The sequence below is a fragment of the Aspergillus mulundensis genome, assembly GCF_003369625.1.
Source record: "Aspergillus mulundensis strain DSM 5745 chromosome Unknown scaffold_5, whole genome shotgun sequence".
Lineage (NCBI taxonomy): Eukaryota > Fungi > Ascomycota > Eurotiomycetes > Eurotiales > Aspergillaceae > Aspergillus > Aspergillus mulundensis.
In genome coordinates, this window is record NW_020797893.1 from 2322510 (window position 1) to 2336920 (window position 14411).

The 14411-nt window shown below is 52.0% G+C and overlaps 4 protein-coding genes across 4 annotated transcripts; 2 read left to right on the forward strand and 2 right to left on the reverse strand.

Moving 5' to 3' along the window:
• Window positions 1–1201: 1201 nt before the first annotated feature.
• Window positions 1202–3693, reverse strand: DSM5745_06033 (SWI/SNF chromatin-remodeling complex subunit SNF5; the record flags this gene model as incomplete). The annotated part of the gene is made up of 2 exons (XM_026748049.1): window positions 1202–1528; window positions 1624–3693. The coding sequence occupies 2 exons, from the start codon at window positions 3691–3693 to the stop codon at window positions 1202–1204; spliced, it is 2397 nt and encodes a 798-aa protein (XP_026603881.1).
• Window positions 3694–4936: 1243 nt separating this feature from the next.
• Window positions 4937–5869, reverse strand: DSM5745_06034 (endonuclease/exonuclease/phosphatase family protein; the record flags this gene model as incomplete). Its single annotated transcript, XM_026748050.1, has 1 exon — window positions 4937–5869. One exon carries the CDS (start codon window positions 5867–5869, stop codon window positions 4937–4939), a length of 933 nt encoding a protein of 310 aa, XP_026603882.1.
• A 909-nt stretch (window positions 5870–6778) lies between these two features.
• DSM5745_06035 (curved DNA-binding protein (42 kDa protein)) lies at window positions 6779–8479 on the forward strand (the record flags this gene model as incomplete). The annotated part of the gene is made up of 5 exons (XM_026748051.1): window positions 6779–6815; window positions 7072–7155; window positions 7225–7329; window positions 7409–8206; window positions 8289–8479. 5 exons carry the CDS (start codon window positions 6779–6781, stop codon window positions 8477–8479), a joined length of 1215 nt encoding a protein of 404 aa, XP_026603883.1.
• Window positions 8480–11061: 2582 nt separating this feature from the next.
• DSM5745_06036 (putative PHD finger domain protein) lies at window positions 11062–13712 on the forward strand (the record flags this gene model as incomplete). The annotated part of the gene is made up of 3 exons (XM_026748052.1): window positions 11062–12392; window positions 12476–13261; window positions 13313–13712. The coding sequence occupies 3 exons, from the start codon at window positions 11062–11064 to the stop codon at window positions 13710–13712; spliced, it is 2517 nt and encodes an 838-aa protein (XP_026603884.1).
• Between the last annotated feature and the right edge of the window lie 699 nt (window positions 13713–14411).

A 14411-nucleotide genomic window follows, 5' to 3' on the forward strand; every position in this document is an offset into this window, starting at 1 on the left:
TGTCTCATTCTTTTCTCCCATGTCATTTTTTCCACTGTCGCCCTTGTGTATGTACATCTACGCGAGATCCGGTATGAGTCGATTATATGCGTGCTATCCATCAGTCTTTTCTGCCCTTTTTGTGTGCATAACAGATCTCGGCCCAAGTTGTCTATATCTATATGATACTATCTAGCTATGCTGCCAGTTTGTCTTCTTTGATGGAACGGAGTTTGCTGTCTCTTTTCCCGTCTATGCTATTTTCTCTATCCGAATACCATCCTACCTTAGCTCTGCTGCCTTGTGACAAACAAACCAGTAGGTAACTCCATTAAGTAGACAATCTTGATGGATGGGCTTAGGACCTTCCCCAGTTTCTCAAGCTCTGTATGCCTCCGAATGCGGAAGGCACTATCTACCTCCAGGGCCTTTGCCTAGCAGCGAGAGACGGGTCGCTCTTTCTTCGCTTGTGCATACGTGAGTTTACCTCATAAGGGAAGGCGCGACCATGACCGGATGTCTAGGAAACGAGAAGGTGCGTGCGTAATCCATGGATAGACAGGGGCATCTAGGCCCTAGAAGGGTAGGTAGTGCGTGAGCTCTAGTTGCTTTTGGTGTGTCCTTTCAAGATAATCCCGTTCTACGTGGAAGTAGGTAGAGACTGTGATGATACAGGATGTATTCGTGACGCCAGGAACTGTGCTGGCAGGGCTGTAGAAGCAATGGAGATGAATAGCAGATGCAACCTAGGAAGGTCCAGAGAGACAGATAAAGCTGTGACTTGATGATGCAGTACCTAGCTTGATTCCTTGTTCTGCAGTATAACATGTCAGAAAGTCGTCGAAGCTAATGAATTAGAGCAATGGTATGCTAGCCATTTCTACGTCGAGAATATTACATATAATGGATAGGGCCAAGCAGGCCGTGAATGCAAGAAGCAAAAGGCACCAGAGCCAGAGGTAGGTATTGAACAGGCATAGGCCACTAAGTCGCTCACAAATCATATACACCAGAACCGGAGCCAGAACCAGAACCAAAAGTAAAAACCGGGAAGAAATAGAATCAAGTAGGACGTGCTTGACGCCAGCAGAATGTTTTGTGATGCGAGGTCAAGAAATCAGATCCAGAGATAGATGAAGAGCAGTATACATAGAGTGTGAGAAGTACCTAGGTGAAAGGTAAGAGGAGAGGCTGAATCGACTCAGCCGGCTCTATCAGTCTCTCATTGTGCAGGTAGATTGCCTGCCGCCTGCTTCGAGAGTCGTTCTTCGACGCGCTCTTTGTGTTGTCGGTTCCGAAGATGAACCTCAAAGTTGTCCACCGTTGTGGCAGGACCCGGCGTATAGAGTTTCCCGGGACAATCGTGGCACCTAATTCGTGGAAGATAGAGGTATTTCAACTTCTGGCCGGTCTGGGCCTGTCCGTTGCCAACCGGTTGCATAGTCTCCATGTCTACAGCCGTGTATCGCATCACTGCTTCAAACGAGTCATTCGGGTTCGCCTGGTTGAGCCGATTGAGACCTGCTACTAGCCAGCTCGGAGGCGGAGGCTAAAATAGAAACCATCAGTACGGTGTCCCATATTCAGCATGATCCTCTACCAACTGGAACCTTCGGTTCGAGGAAAGCGGACTTCATTACGTACCCCAGGGACGCCTGGCTGAGGAGGATTGGGTGCTTCTACAGCCCCGAGGTGTTGGATAGGGCCTGGGCGACCGGCGCTAGGTAACCGAGCTTGTTGATGAGGATGGGGTGGAACAGGGGTAGAGTTTAGTGTTGGCGTGGGAACCTGTGGCGTGCTTCGTTGGGAGGTGGGTTGTGTTGCCGATGTGGAACTATGGACCGCGGGGTTGAGTTTGTAGCCATTGACAAGGAAATGACGGAACTTTTCGCGCGGGATTTTGAGCGTCACGACCAGCTTCTCCGGTTCTTCTGGGGTTTCTTCGCGATAGTCGCGCCTGCGGGCCGAGACTCGAGGTTCATGATGGGGTTCAGGGGTTGCTGACTGGCCCAGATTCGCCCGTAGAGCCGCGTGTGCTGCAGTGGCAGCTCCCCGCATACCTCTGGTGCGCGCCGTGCCTTGGGCCAGATGAGGTCCAATGGCAGGAGATCCAACCAAGGAAGACTCGTCACTGTCCGACTCATCCGAGTCATCAGCTCCGTCCCGCATTCCTACCGCAGCCCGTCCGCGGCGGCTCGAACCAGACCGTTTGAATACATTGCTCTCTTCCAGTGAGGGAGCGGTGTTCGGAATGACAGATGATACAAGCAACGTCCGAATCGTTCGTTGACGGTCTTTAAGATCGGGCAGGGCAGGCCCGCCGCGACGATTGACGGACCGTTTTTGTCGCCGTTGGTCTCTCTGGAATGAGACCTCTGTCCGCTCAAGCTCCGTTTCATTAAGTTCATAGAGATAGGGTGTGAATTCCTTGGCAGCCTGGAAAGGCCGGAAGGACGAGGCGAGTGGTGAGGGTAAGAAGGATGCTTTGAGGTCCGGATCCTCAACGGGGCGTCCGTCGAATGGATGTGAAACGATGTAGAGAGATTTGGTGAATAGCTGCGACTGCTCACGGATAGAATGGGCAATTGCGGTGGTGAATTCGCCAGAAAGAGAAAGGTCGTTCGTCATCCGCGCCGCAAATTCTTCAGGGTTATTGTGCGGGTCATTGATATCCCACTCGAATTGGTCAACCAGGGTGTGTTGGCCGATGGTGATGTTCAACTTGACCACAATGCGCATTTCATCGTTTTTGTAAGCGCTGTACGGGAGGTGGGGGTCGAGCGCTTCCTCCTCGATGTTGACATGCGGATAGAAGTCACAGATCTGCTCCTGTATACTCTGAGATACCATTCTTACTAGCGGTACGCACGATTCGAGCGGCAGGCCCAGGTCTTCCACAAGTTTCTCCGCGAATAGGTCGGGCGACACGACGCGGTCGTGCAGGTTCCAGGTGAATGTATCCCGAATCTTTACCTTCTCCCAATCGATATCCAATCTAATGGGTACTAGATTTTCAAGCTGCTCGCTTTGTGTTTTCATATCCTTTCGCGAAACCCTTAGCTCTCGTGTTTTCCGATTGCCGGGGCGGCGCCGGTGGGCGGGATATAGCAATTGCGGGTGTTGATTGCGCAAGTCGGTGCGGACATTCCCGAATCCTTCATAGCCAACGCCATACAGAGCGGCAGGGTTCATATGATTCTCTCGTCGTAGAGTGAGGTAATAATCGCGTTCTGCACGCTTTTCCTGGAGCAGCTGTTGGTTAGGGTTTTGCCATGCCGTTAGAGCAGAATACTGAAATTCTCTATTGACGTAGTCATCCAGCAGAATCTTGTCTACTGGAGTCTCTCGAACGCGCACGGGTAATGCAGTGCCTAGGGAAGAGGATCGAATGAAGGCACCATCTCTCGATCGCTTTTTGCCGGACGCGGCTCCATTAGCATTGCCGTTCTGTGAGCCCGAAGAAGCATCCGCATTGGCAGAATCATGGCCAATATCTGATTTGGGTATTGTCACTCCGGATGCTGCGAGAACAGCTTTCGCATTCTGTTTTCCTTCCTCAATCCTATCCGACCCTTCGATTCCGTGCTCCGCGAGAAGTGAAGTATCAACATCATGATCGAAGTCGGCAGTTCCATCCAATAAGTCCGAGCTATTATGAAGCGCATCCGACTGCGCGTCGGCCATCCCGTGTTGGGATGGGTCCGGAAATGACATTATCTGTGACTATGCCTCACACCGATACCACGAGTCTTTTCAAATGACGCCGGCGAGTCGCTTGTGGAAAGAAAAAGCGAACAATCCGAGGAGGAATCGAGAATTTATAATGGCAGCATTCTTAGGCAAGCTAATCTGAATTGTGGAGAGAGCATATCAGTTACGGTACTGCACAAGCGTTTCTCTGCACAAGCGATCATCACAAAAGACGCGACAGGCATCGCACCAATCGAAGAGTCGCGATGCGTCGCCATCCAGAATAATGAAAAACATGTCACAAGCCCAGGGTAAAACAGCCGTCATCTGCATAGCCAGGAGATGTAGCGTCGCAGCAGCCTCGGTAGGGCAAGGAGGAGCAAGCCACGCATACCGAAACCAATGACTCTGATGAGGGGGGCATGGCGGAGGACGTGAGAATAATTGAGGGCAAGGCAAGCAGGGGAAAGAAAGGCCGAAATGAGAGGATATATACTAACCAGAAATTAGAGTAACAGAGCAAAGAGGCTCCAGGGCCAAACGAAGCAGTCTATGGGTCTTCGTGCCGGGTCTGGTCTGGGTCTTTGCGAGAGAAACAGCGACCGGAAAGGAGCGGCGGGATCAGCTGACTGACTCCGACGTATCACGGCGCGTCGCAAGTCCGATGGCAACTGTCGATATTCCTCCTGGGATGCGCCCTAAAGGTTGTTTCTCGGTTGCGAGTGTTTGCTGTTGGCTTGGGCTTTGGTCGAGTCGCGTGCTGTGCCAGGACGCCAGAGGCAAAGGGGAGGGAGAGAGGGAGAAGAGCAGAGGTGCGAACTTGCGAGGCAAAATGGACAAAACGCCCTGCCCGTTACAAGCGTTCCGAGGGGAAGCAGAGAGCAGCTGGGGAAGGGCTGGAGGCGAGCAAGCGGCCCTGGTCGGTTCCTCTCCAATTCTCAACGAAAGCACTCATATTGGAATCATTCTGAAGCCATTCAGATATCTCCTTGAGCTTCATCTCCCTTCTGAGGTCCTTCCCACTGACTATATGATACTGTAAAAGACTGTATTCTGAAAAGCGCTATCCCGAATTTGGGCATCATGTGATGGCGACTATACTGAAAGTAGTATGGACGCGCCCACTTCCGGTCCAGCCATGACAGCGTAAGTTATTATTGTTCAACGTGCCTGTTCTGTTGTACAGTACGAAGATGCTGCAGAGGATCTAGTCTACTGTCTACGAGTCTTCTGCTGGAATCCTCTGTCACAAGTTTCTAATCCGAGTCTAAAATGGACTGCGCAATTTGGCATCCACCACCACCGCTCGATGGTCCGAATTGAACACCCCGTCATCGAACCGGTTTGGCAGAACGGCATACCCTTCGATCCCCCATGGGAGGCCGCGATCAGGACTCTGGTCTGGAACGGCTGGTCCCAGAAGGACATAATCGATGCGTGTGGGAGGCTGCCCCTCGTATCCAAAGCCCGTCCAGGTGGTCTGGTTACCGTAGTAGTCGGTCGTGTCCACCAAACTCGCCGAATCGACCAGCGGTGACGTCGAAGCCGTCAACACGGTGTACGCTTCTTGGGTAGCTTCGCTGTTCAGATCTCCGCCAAGGAAGACGCCGGAAATAATATTACCAAAGCGCCCATTCCGGTACTCTTCAATCTTCCGCAGAATGATATGAGCCGCTTCATATCGAGAACGTGACCCTTGGTCATCCAAATGCGTGCTCATAGCCAGGACTGTATGGCGGCTGACATGGTGAGTGAAGACCCCGATGGTCACAATGCGAATTGATGCGGCATCCCAACTCTTCGACGGCACCTCGGGCGTCTCAGAGAGCCAGACGGTCTCCCAATGTCGAAGCTCCCAGACTGAGGGGCGGTACAGTATGGGTGAGTACTCGCCGGCTTTGTAGCCATCGTCTCGACCAACGCCGATATAGGCCCACGTCTGGTTTGGGCTCTTAGAGGCGGTTGCCGGGTTGGTAGAGTCGCTCGCGTTCAGCCCAGACAATATATCTATGAGCTGGTTGTCCAAAACCTCCTGTAGGCATATGAATGCATCCTGGTTGCGAGTGTTATAGCGGAGCTCGTTGAGGAGGCGCGGTGCTCGTTCTTCCCAAGGCCGCTCGCCTTTGAACGGGGAAGTAGTTGCATACCGGATGTTGTGCGTCAAAACTCGCAGGGGAATCTCAGTCGCGACTACCTTCATACTGGGCTGTTCAACTGCCTTCTTGAAGCTGGGGCTGTTCATAAATCTGGGGTCAAAATGAGGAGATGCTGACGCAACCCCGCGATTTGCCCGAGACGGATACACCTAAGGTGGCTGGGGCGCTTTGATGTCTTTGATGATCCCGAGCCTTTGGCAAATCACACAGGATCAGATGACCTAGCTGCTGAAGACATGGTGATGCATTTGGTCAGGACTGAATGGTTATTGTGGTTGATAGCAGAACCAAGGGACATGGCCGCGGATATCGGTTGTAGAACTATATATTCAATGCAAGATGATTATCGGTACAACCACGAAGCGTTCATTAGCCACCCGGAGCTTCTATCTTCTATTATCCATAATAAGGGCCTCGAAATAAGTCTGATGTTCGTCTACCTTTGCAGACCCCCATTTGCCGTGATCTCTTGTACCATCCAAATAGGTTTGGAATACATCACTGTGGACTCGGAAGCTCCTGTGGCCCTTGATTGAATGATGTCATCCACCTGGCAGGCTCCGATCACTCCCCATGTTCCGATACTCGCTTGATATCAAAACACTTGCATTCATGATAATGGCATGAATGTACTACTTTGGGATAGGCGATGAACTCAAAAACGAGATGCTCTTTGAGAGGGACCAGGCGGGCGGTCGGTGTGGTAACTTGTAAGAAACCGACGTAATGGACATACAAGCCCTACCCAAGATCTGGAGCCCACAGCCCAAGCCCAAGCAGGAGCCCCGCCTGCATAATTATTACTCACCAGCTCCAGTGCACACGGCCACACGACCGTGGCCAGCTCCATACCTAAAGCTGCCTGTCTAATTTTCTCCCTCCACTTCCTCCGCACGACTGATTTTGCGCTTGTCGACTGTCTTCTCCTCGCATCGCTGCGAGATTTATTCACAATGGCCGAAACCACCCAGACCCAGACCCCCGAGGTTGGTAAGTGTTGACTGCAAGAGCAGTGCCCCTCATTCTGCACTGCGAAAAAGCTCCGCGTTTGTGGGTTTCCCGCTTGCTTTGTCGGCGTCATCGTCTGGACAGGACAACCAGTGCCTCTGTGCTCTGCCGTCTGCGGCGATGACCTCGAAAACTGAACGCATATTTCCTCGAGCTCGTTGATTACTTCTTGTTTTGACCGCGCTCTATTCGCCCTGTCGCATTGGGTACAGCTAACCAAGGCTTCAATTGCTTGTAGACTACACCTTGAACAACCCCGACACTCTGACCAAGTACAAGACTGCTGCTCAGATCTCCCACAAGGTCCTCGAAGCTGTCTCAGGTGCGTTGCTCGAGCGGTAACGCCGCACGATTCCTTTGCCAGATGTCCAATCTAACCCTAGTCTTCTAGCGCAATGTGTTGAGGGAGCCAAGATCATTGAGCTCTGCCAGAATGGTGACAAGCTCCTGGAGGAGGAGCTTGCCAAGGTCTACAAGGGCAAGAAGATCCAGAAGGGTGCGTCATCAGCTCACATCATCAGCCGAATGGCCTGAAATGCCCGCCGAATGATTGTACTGACCTGCCTTTGTTGCAGGTATCGGCCACCCCACGACTGTCTCTCCTAACTCCTATGTGACCCCGTACACACCCTTGGTTTCGGAAGCTGCGGAGGCGGAGACAACTCTCAAGGCTGGTGAGATCGCGAAGATCCAGCTTGGTGCCCAGATCGATGGATTCGGAACCATTGTTTGCGACATGGTCGTTGTCGGTGCTTCCGAGGTTACCGGCCGCGAGGCGGACCTCATCCACGCGACTCACTACGCCAACGAGCTGCTTCTGAGACTTATGGCGCCCCCCGGCCTCCTTGCTACTGGATCCGAGGAGGAGAAGAAGAAGGCCGCCGCCGCGAAGGCTCCTACTCAGGCCCGCATCACCCAGCTGATCGAGAAGGTCGCCAAGACCTACGACTGCAACGTTGTTGAGAACACCACCAGCTGGCTTTTCGAGCGCAACGAAATCGAGGCCGAGAAGAAGATCATCCTTTCCCCTGGCTCCGGCGTTAAGGGCGAGGGTGTTCCCGACGTTGGTGAGGTCTGGGGTGTCGAGGTTGGCCTGTCCCTTGGATCTGGCAAGGTCAAGAACCTGGACCACCGTCCCACCCTGCACCGACGTACCACCACCACATACCAGCTCAAGAGACCCAGCTCCCGAGCCACCCTCACTGAGATCGTCAAGAAGTTCGGCCAGTTCCCCTTCAGCTTGCGCCAGCTGGATGACGAGAAGAGCGCCAAGGTCGGTGTTATTGAGTCCGTTCGCAACGGTGTCCTGAGGCAGTACGAGCCCGCTGGTGATGCTGACAACGCCGCGGTTTCCCGTTACCTGACCACAATTGGTGAGTTCCTAAACTTTGATATCTCGGATGCAATGTCCTCCGCGTCCACAATTTCTAAACCAATATCTAACGAGCATTGCAGCTATCACCAAGAACGGTATCACCAAGCTCGCGGCCCCCGCTGCTCCCGACTTTGAGAAGGTCAAGTCCGACAAGAAGATCGAGGACGAGGAGATCCTCAAGATCCTGGAACTTCCCCTGTCCAAGTCTACGGGATCGAAGAACAAGAACAAGAAGAAGAAGGCCAAGAAGGCCGACGGTACTGATGAGTAAATGAACTGCACGATTGGATGAACTTTTGTGTATCTACTGGACCCGTCTCGTGGTCCCCTGTTCAGAACTGCAGCCTGAGATTATGCCTTGCGGGTATTATCCACTGGCACGGCTTATTATGATAAGCCGGAGAAGGAGGGATTTCTATGATAAGGGACAGAACTAAAGACTGGACCAGATTACTGGTCCCCAGCGCTTCTTCAGTCTATACCTATAAGGAGCCTTTATCACCTAGCCTATACATAAGAAAAAGTCACATGAAAGTCGCACATGAACAAAGGTAGCAAAGAAGAGATGACTACTCCGTACGACCTGGTCTGCTTCTGCTTCTTTTGGAGACAGAAACGCGGACATACCGTTCCTTATAATGCGTTCTGACTGCTTCCTGGATCATGATATTCAATGGGCAGGAAGGCCGGACTTCCCATCGGAACACTGTCCTATTGAAGCTATTCAGGGAAACACCCCTGTTTCCCATCATGCCTGGAGCTACCTGGATTGATGATATCTTTATATCACAGCAACTTTTGATATGATGTATTTCCGTTCGGAGTCATCATGGATGCCTTGGCCAGCTGCTCCTTAAGATAATGTAGCGACAGCTGATTCTTGAATCGGCCATGGCGGATTAGGCCTTCGCCACCCCTATGAGCGCACATTTCTCCTGCTCCTATAAACCAACAAGCCTCGATAAAAGGAATGTAGAAGTCTGTGTATCTGATGTCAGACGGCGTCACGGTCCTTCGCGGTGCACCCGGCAAGCATTCCCCAGATGCTGGGGCGCTATCGGAGCTGCCGGTGGTCTTGAGTGCATGTAAATGAAGCGTCTCAAAAGGCACGACAAGTCTTTATAAGGAGTAGAAGAAGTAGATCTAGAGGCGAAAGCTATAGTAGGGTGCTCTGGCATCGGGTTGTGGCATTTGGATGGTGGATGGTGAGCTGGTCATGAATGGGGAGTGGGCCAACGGCAAGGCTCGTCTGCTCTTCGCATCCTCTCTTCTTCTTCCTCTTCCCCGGCGCTCTCCCTCCTCCTCCACAACACTGCTGTATCCACCGGACCAGGTCCAACTGGCATATATCGCTTGGCCTCTAGAGTAAAGTTTGCTTCTACTGCTGAAGCCCCCTTTGTTCTTGTTACCCAGCTGTCAGAGCATACGCTTTGCCCGAGCTCCGGAAGTCGCAGCTGGGCTGCCCATCTTACACATCAACCCAAGATAGATTTTATCTTTATAGACTTCTATCTCACTGTCTCTAGATTGAGAGACTCAGAATTTCTGACTTTGGCCTCTCAAGAGCAAGACGCGAAATCTCTTCTGCTGTGCTCCAGCCCCTTCGTCTGCCTGGGAACAGCGCCACGCAAGACATTTACTGTCGCATTCACAGGACAGCTGCATCAATAACACACTATTGTTCTTGTCTCCGGTAACACTTCTCCTCTTGTCTTTTCTTCAGATCATCTTCTTCCCTTTTCCCGTCCCATCTGCCTCTTGTACCTCTTCTCATCTCTACCTCCAGACATCTTCCTCTGCGTCTTCCCTTCTTAGTACGCTTTATCTGCCACTTCAGCTCGCTCAGGAAGGCATCGGCAGCTAATTCTCAATAGGCTATTAGGGCTGAGAAGTGCTGTTTCTGTGTTCCTGGTGATATCAGAGTACCTCTTCAAAGACCGCCTAGTGTGGGTTCAACAAAGAACTCACAGGCTGCCCTCTCATTGTCCACAGTACTGCAAGTCACTGCTCACGGTAAGTCCATGTACTCTCTTTATTTTCTGAGCGGAGAATCCCTTTGCGCCGATCTCGGGTGCTCATGCTTTATTGAGCTTTGGACTCGCCAGATGGCCCTGGCCTCATCTCCAGATGAGCTTACCAAGAAGGCCTCAACGTCCGTGACCAGTTGCTTAGCACTGACGATACTTCTGTATCTGCCTTGCCTGTAACTCTCGAGACCCAATATTGGTTGTTCTCATCAAGCTTCATCAATTAGCGGTCACTGAGCCGAGTACCATGCTGACTTTGACAAAAGACTGACCTCAGCCTCTCTGACCAACTTGACGGCCCCGGTCAGAATACGTGCAACCTTGAAGTTGCTGTATCTGCGTACCTACTTGGATATCGCCTTCTTTTTGTCCTGCCTTTGTGTTCACTCCTTTGCTTGGATTGATTGACTAGAGAACAAGGTACGTGAGCATCACGTAACGCCTATTGCAGGTTTAACCAGGACTTGAGTTTATTAAACAGCAATATTTATCTCACATTCGCTAATTCTAATATCTTGTTCAGCTCTTTCAGGTGTTAAACCCAGTGGTCGTGGCAGCTTCCGCGGCGAACCCCTGGGAGGCGTGATTGGGGCTTGGTCGAAAACTCCCGTCCCCGTCGCTGAAACTCCGCAATCTTTCTTCAACCGCGCGGGCTGGCCACGATTCCAACCAGCCACGCCGGGCACGGTTGCTGACTTTACGGAGTCTGTTAATCAGTAAGTATTGACTTGACAGCCGAAATAAAAAAATACTCTTCAAAGACCGGTACAAAAGCTAATCGCACGCGGCGCAGGCCTCGCGACTTTCGTGCCCTGCCTTCAGTGCAATGGCTCGGAATCTCCGTTCATCGTCGCACGCAGATTCCCGCCCCCCGACACCTGCAACACATACTGGCAATATGGCCTCTTCATTTACAGAATCTACGAGACCGCGCAAACAACGGCGGACTGGGAGAACCTCCCGTGTTGGAACCGATTCCTTGCGGGAGACGCCGGTTTCGAGTCAATCGCAATCCGATCAGCCACAGGAGTCCGCAACAAATGGAGTAAATGGTACAGAGTTGAATGGTCATAATGCAGATTGGACAGAGCCTCCACCGCGAGCTCCGGTTCCAAGTTATCTTGATACGCCCTGGTCAAATGTCTCGACAGCTCACAACCCTGTCTTGGGAACTATGCGCCCCCTAGGCGCATTGCCTTCTACTGCAGATAGGCGTAAAGCGGGTCTGGCGCCATCGCATCCGGGTACCCCAAGCATTCCTGTCGTCAAGGAACCGCAACTTGTACCTAACGGAGAGAAGAAGGATGACAATCCTCCAACTCCCTTATCGCCGGCTGAGGAACAGGCCCCTGATCCGATTCTACCTAGGCCTGCCATTGAAGAAGACCTCGCTGCCTTCACAATCCTTCCCGTCCCGAATTCGCTGGACGCCGATGTAGACACGCTGAAGGCTGCGGTTGAGAGCGCCCTGCACTTGGCTTCAGATGCCAACAACCAGCCCGTCATTAAGGGGCTACTCCGCATGTGGGAAAAATGCGGAAACGATCCCTACGCTCTCAGGATCCTGGATGGAGTCTGTCAAGAGACGCCCGCCTCTCCCCAGAAATCCATGTTCCAGAAAGTGATGAGGAACGCCTTCGGAGAGTTGGAGTCCAACGACACCACGATCATCGAACCCAGCGCGCCACCGGTACCAGGACGAGCCCGTTCAGCTAGCAGCGTGTCTACTCTTTCCTCTGCGAAATCACTCGACGCCGAGACATATGCGCCCGCCCCGGTGGTTGCTCCAACGTCGGCTGCCCGTCCCAAGAAAGGGAAGCAGTCCAAAAACTCGGCGCAAAAGAAAAATCTCGTGGCCTCAGCCCTTGATGCTCAACGGCAAAGGGCATCGGAAAACCGTGAGCTCTCAGCAGACGCTGTACATGCCAAGAAATCCCGGCTGCGGAAGACCCTGCCCAGGATCGTGACATCCGAAAGTGGAATCCGCTTCTCTTTGACGTCAAATCCCCCTTCGAACTTGTCTTCGCCTGGTCTCATCACACCAAATGCACATATCTCGACCCCAGAAGCCACGGGACCGCGTAGAGAACGATCGGGCAGTCTGGCAAGCAGCGACGCCGGCGATAATAGACGTCTAACTCTTACTCCCTCACTCACGTATGTTGCCCCAACCTACTCACTTTGCCAGATTTGCTATTGCGCATTCACCATTAAATAATTGCTTTGCTGATATTATATAGTGACGATTACGAACCCGAGGAAAACAATGACTTCTGTCGACAATGCAAGGGAACTGGGCGGCTTCTATGCTGTGATGGCTGTGTGTACTCGTACCACTTCTCCTGCTTGGACCCACCTCTAGATCCTGCGAATCCCCCGGGGGGTGACTGGTTCTGTCCCAAATGCTCAATGTCAAAATCATTGAGCACGCTTGTGGGAGGTATGGACCAAGTCAACGGGCGGGACTTCGCGTTGCCCAGTAAAATTCGTGACTTCTTTACCGGAGTTCGCACTGATGATTCCGGAAAATACGAGGAGGTAGCATCATTACCGCGCATTAACCCTCGTGCGGCTAGGGGAAGTCGCATCGGTCGCTACGACGACCCCTTCTTGTTGCGAATCACCGACGCAAAGGGTAAACTCATCGTTTGCATAAAGTGTGGGCAAACTACCAATGGCCGTCGACCGATCATTCAGTGCGACTTCTGCCCCTGTGCTTTCCACATGGACTGCATCGATCCGCCACTGGCTGTTCCGCCGACCCAGCGAGCTGGAAGCGATCGTCTTTACCACACCTGGATGTGTCCGAACCACGCCTTACATGACATGTGCTATCCCGTCAAGGATGACGAAGGGTACGAAACTATGAAACGCATTCGCCGTCCTAAGAACCCACGTTATGTAGACATTGAGATCCTTCCAGAAAAGGAGGAAGAGGAGAACCTCGAGGATGAAGAGAAGGAAGGCATCACGTATCGTGTCTCAGAAAAAGGAATCAAACTCGACTTTATCCAGAGAGTCAAAAGGTTGGTGAACCTTCCTTTAACATGTATTATCTTCTCTGACAAGGCCAATAGGGAGAACGAAAATGCTGCGGCAAAGAAAGCAGCAGAAAGCAGGTACTTCGAGTACGCCAAATCGAAAGTCGATGCTATCACTGCGGAGGCAGAAGCATTTTTCGCATCTCAGAAACCAGCTACAGACACCACTGCGGCTATACTAAATTCACGGACGGACGCGGAGCGAGAAGCTGCTGCGAACTTGATATCATTCGCCCAGAGTAACCATGTCACCTGGCAAGAAGAAGACGACCAAATCAGTCTCCTAATTGACCAGCTCAAGGCCAACGCGCCTAAGGACCTACCTGCACCTGAAGACGAAATCTCATCTCTCCTTGCTCTCCAGAAGCTCATTGAGCAACGAATCAGTGTGCTGCAACCAAAACCGGCTGAGAGTGCTCAGTCCGCTGAAGTTTGAGCCACATCGACTGGGTCATCAGCAAAACAGACCTTGATCGAATCTTGCCCATAATCCTATATACCACATCAATTTACGATAAACGGTTTCTCTTGGTCACGGCTTTTCTTGTCGCCCTTCCACTTTTCATCCACCTTTCGTCTCTCGAGTTTCCGGTTTTAAATTTGGCTCCAAGGTTTCCCGGCGCATAAAACATGGCATTGTCGAGCGTGTTGATTGTTGCATGAAGTCCATCTGCCTAAGGCCAGACTGACCTCAAACACTTTTCTCTTTTCGTTTCTCCCCTGTTCTAACTACCTACCCCTACTGTCACTGGCATCTTGCAGAGGCCGAGCTTGAACAGTGCTACCCAGACTGGAAGCAAATTCGGTCTCGCTCACTGGAAAGCTCCAGCTCACTGGACATGGCCGTGACTGCGCAGCTTTTTGGAAGCCTCGGCCTTTCTCGGCCTGTTCCTCTTGCCTCGATTGTTCCTGTGAGACTCGCCATGCCATGCCATGCCATGCCATGCCATCCGACTTCATACGGATGCGGATGGGTTGAGCAACGAGTCAAGGGCTTGATACCGGACTGGACTACGATGTAACCCACCCAATCCTGATATGTATTATAACGACTTCATTACTAGATTTCATTGGTGTTCTTCCTTCGTTGCCCGTTTCTCGGCTAATTAAAAAACCATTTTCTACGGAGTACTGT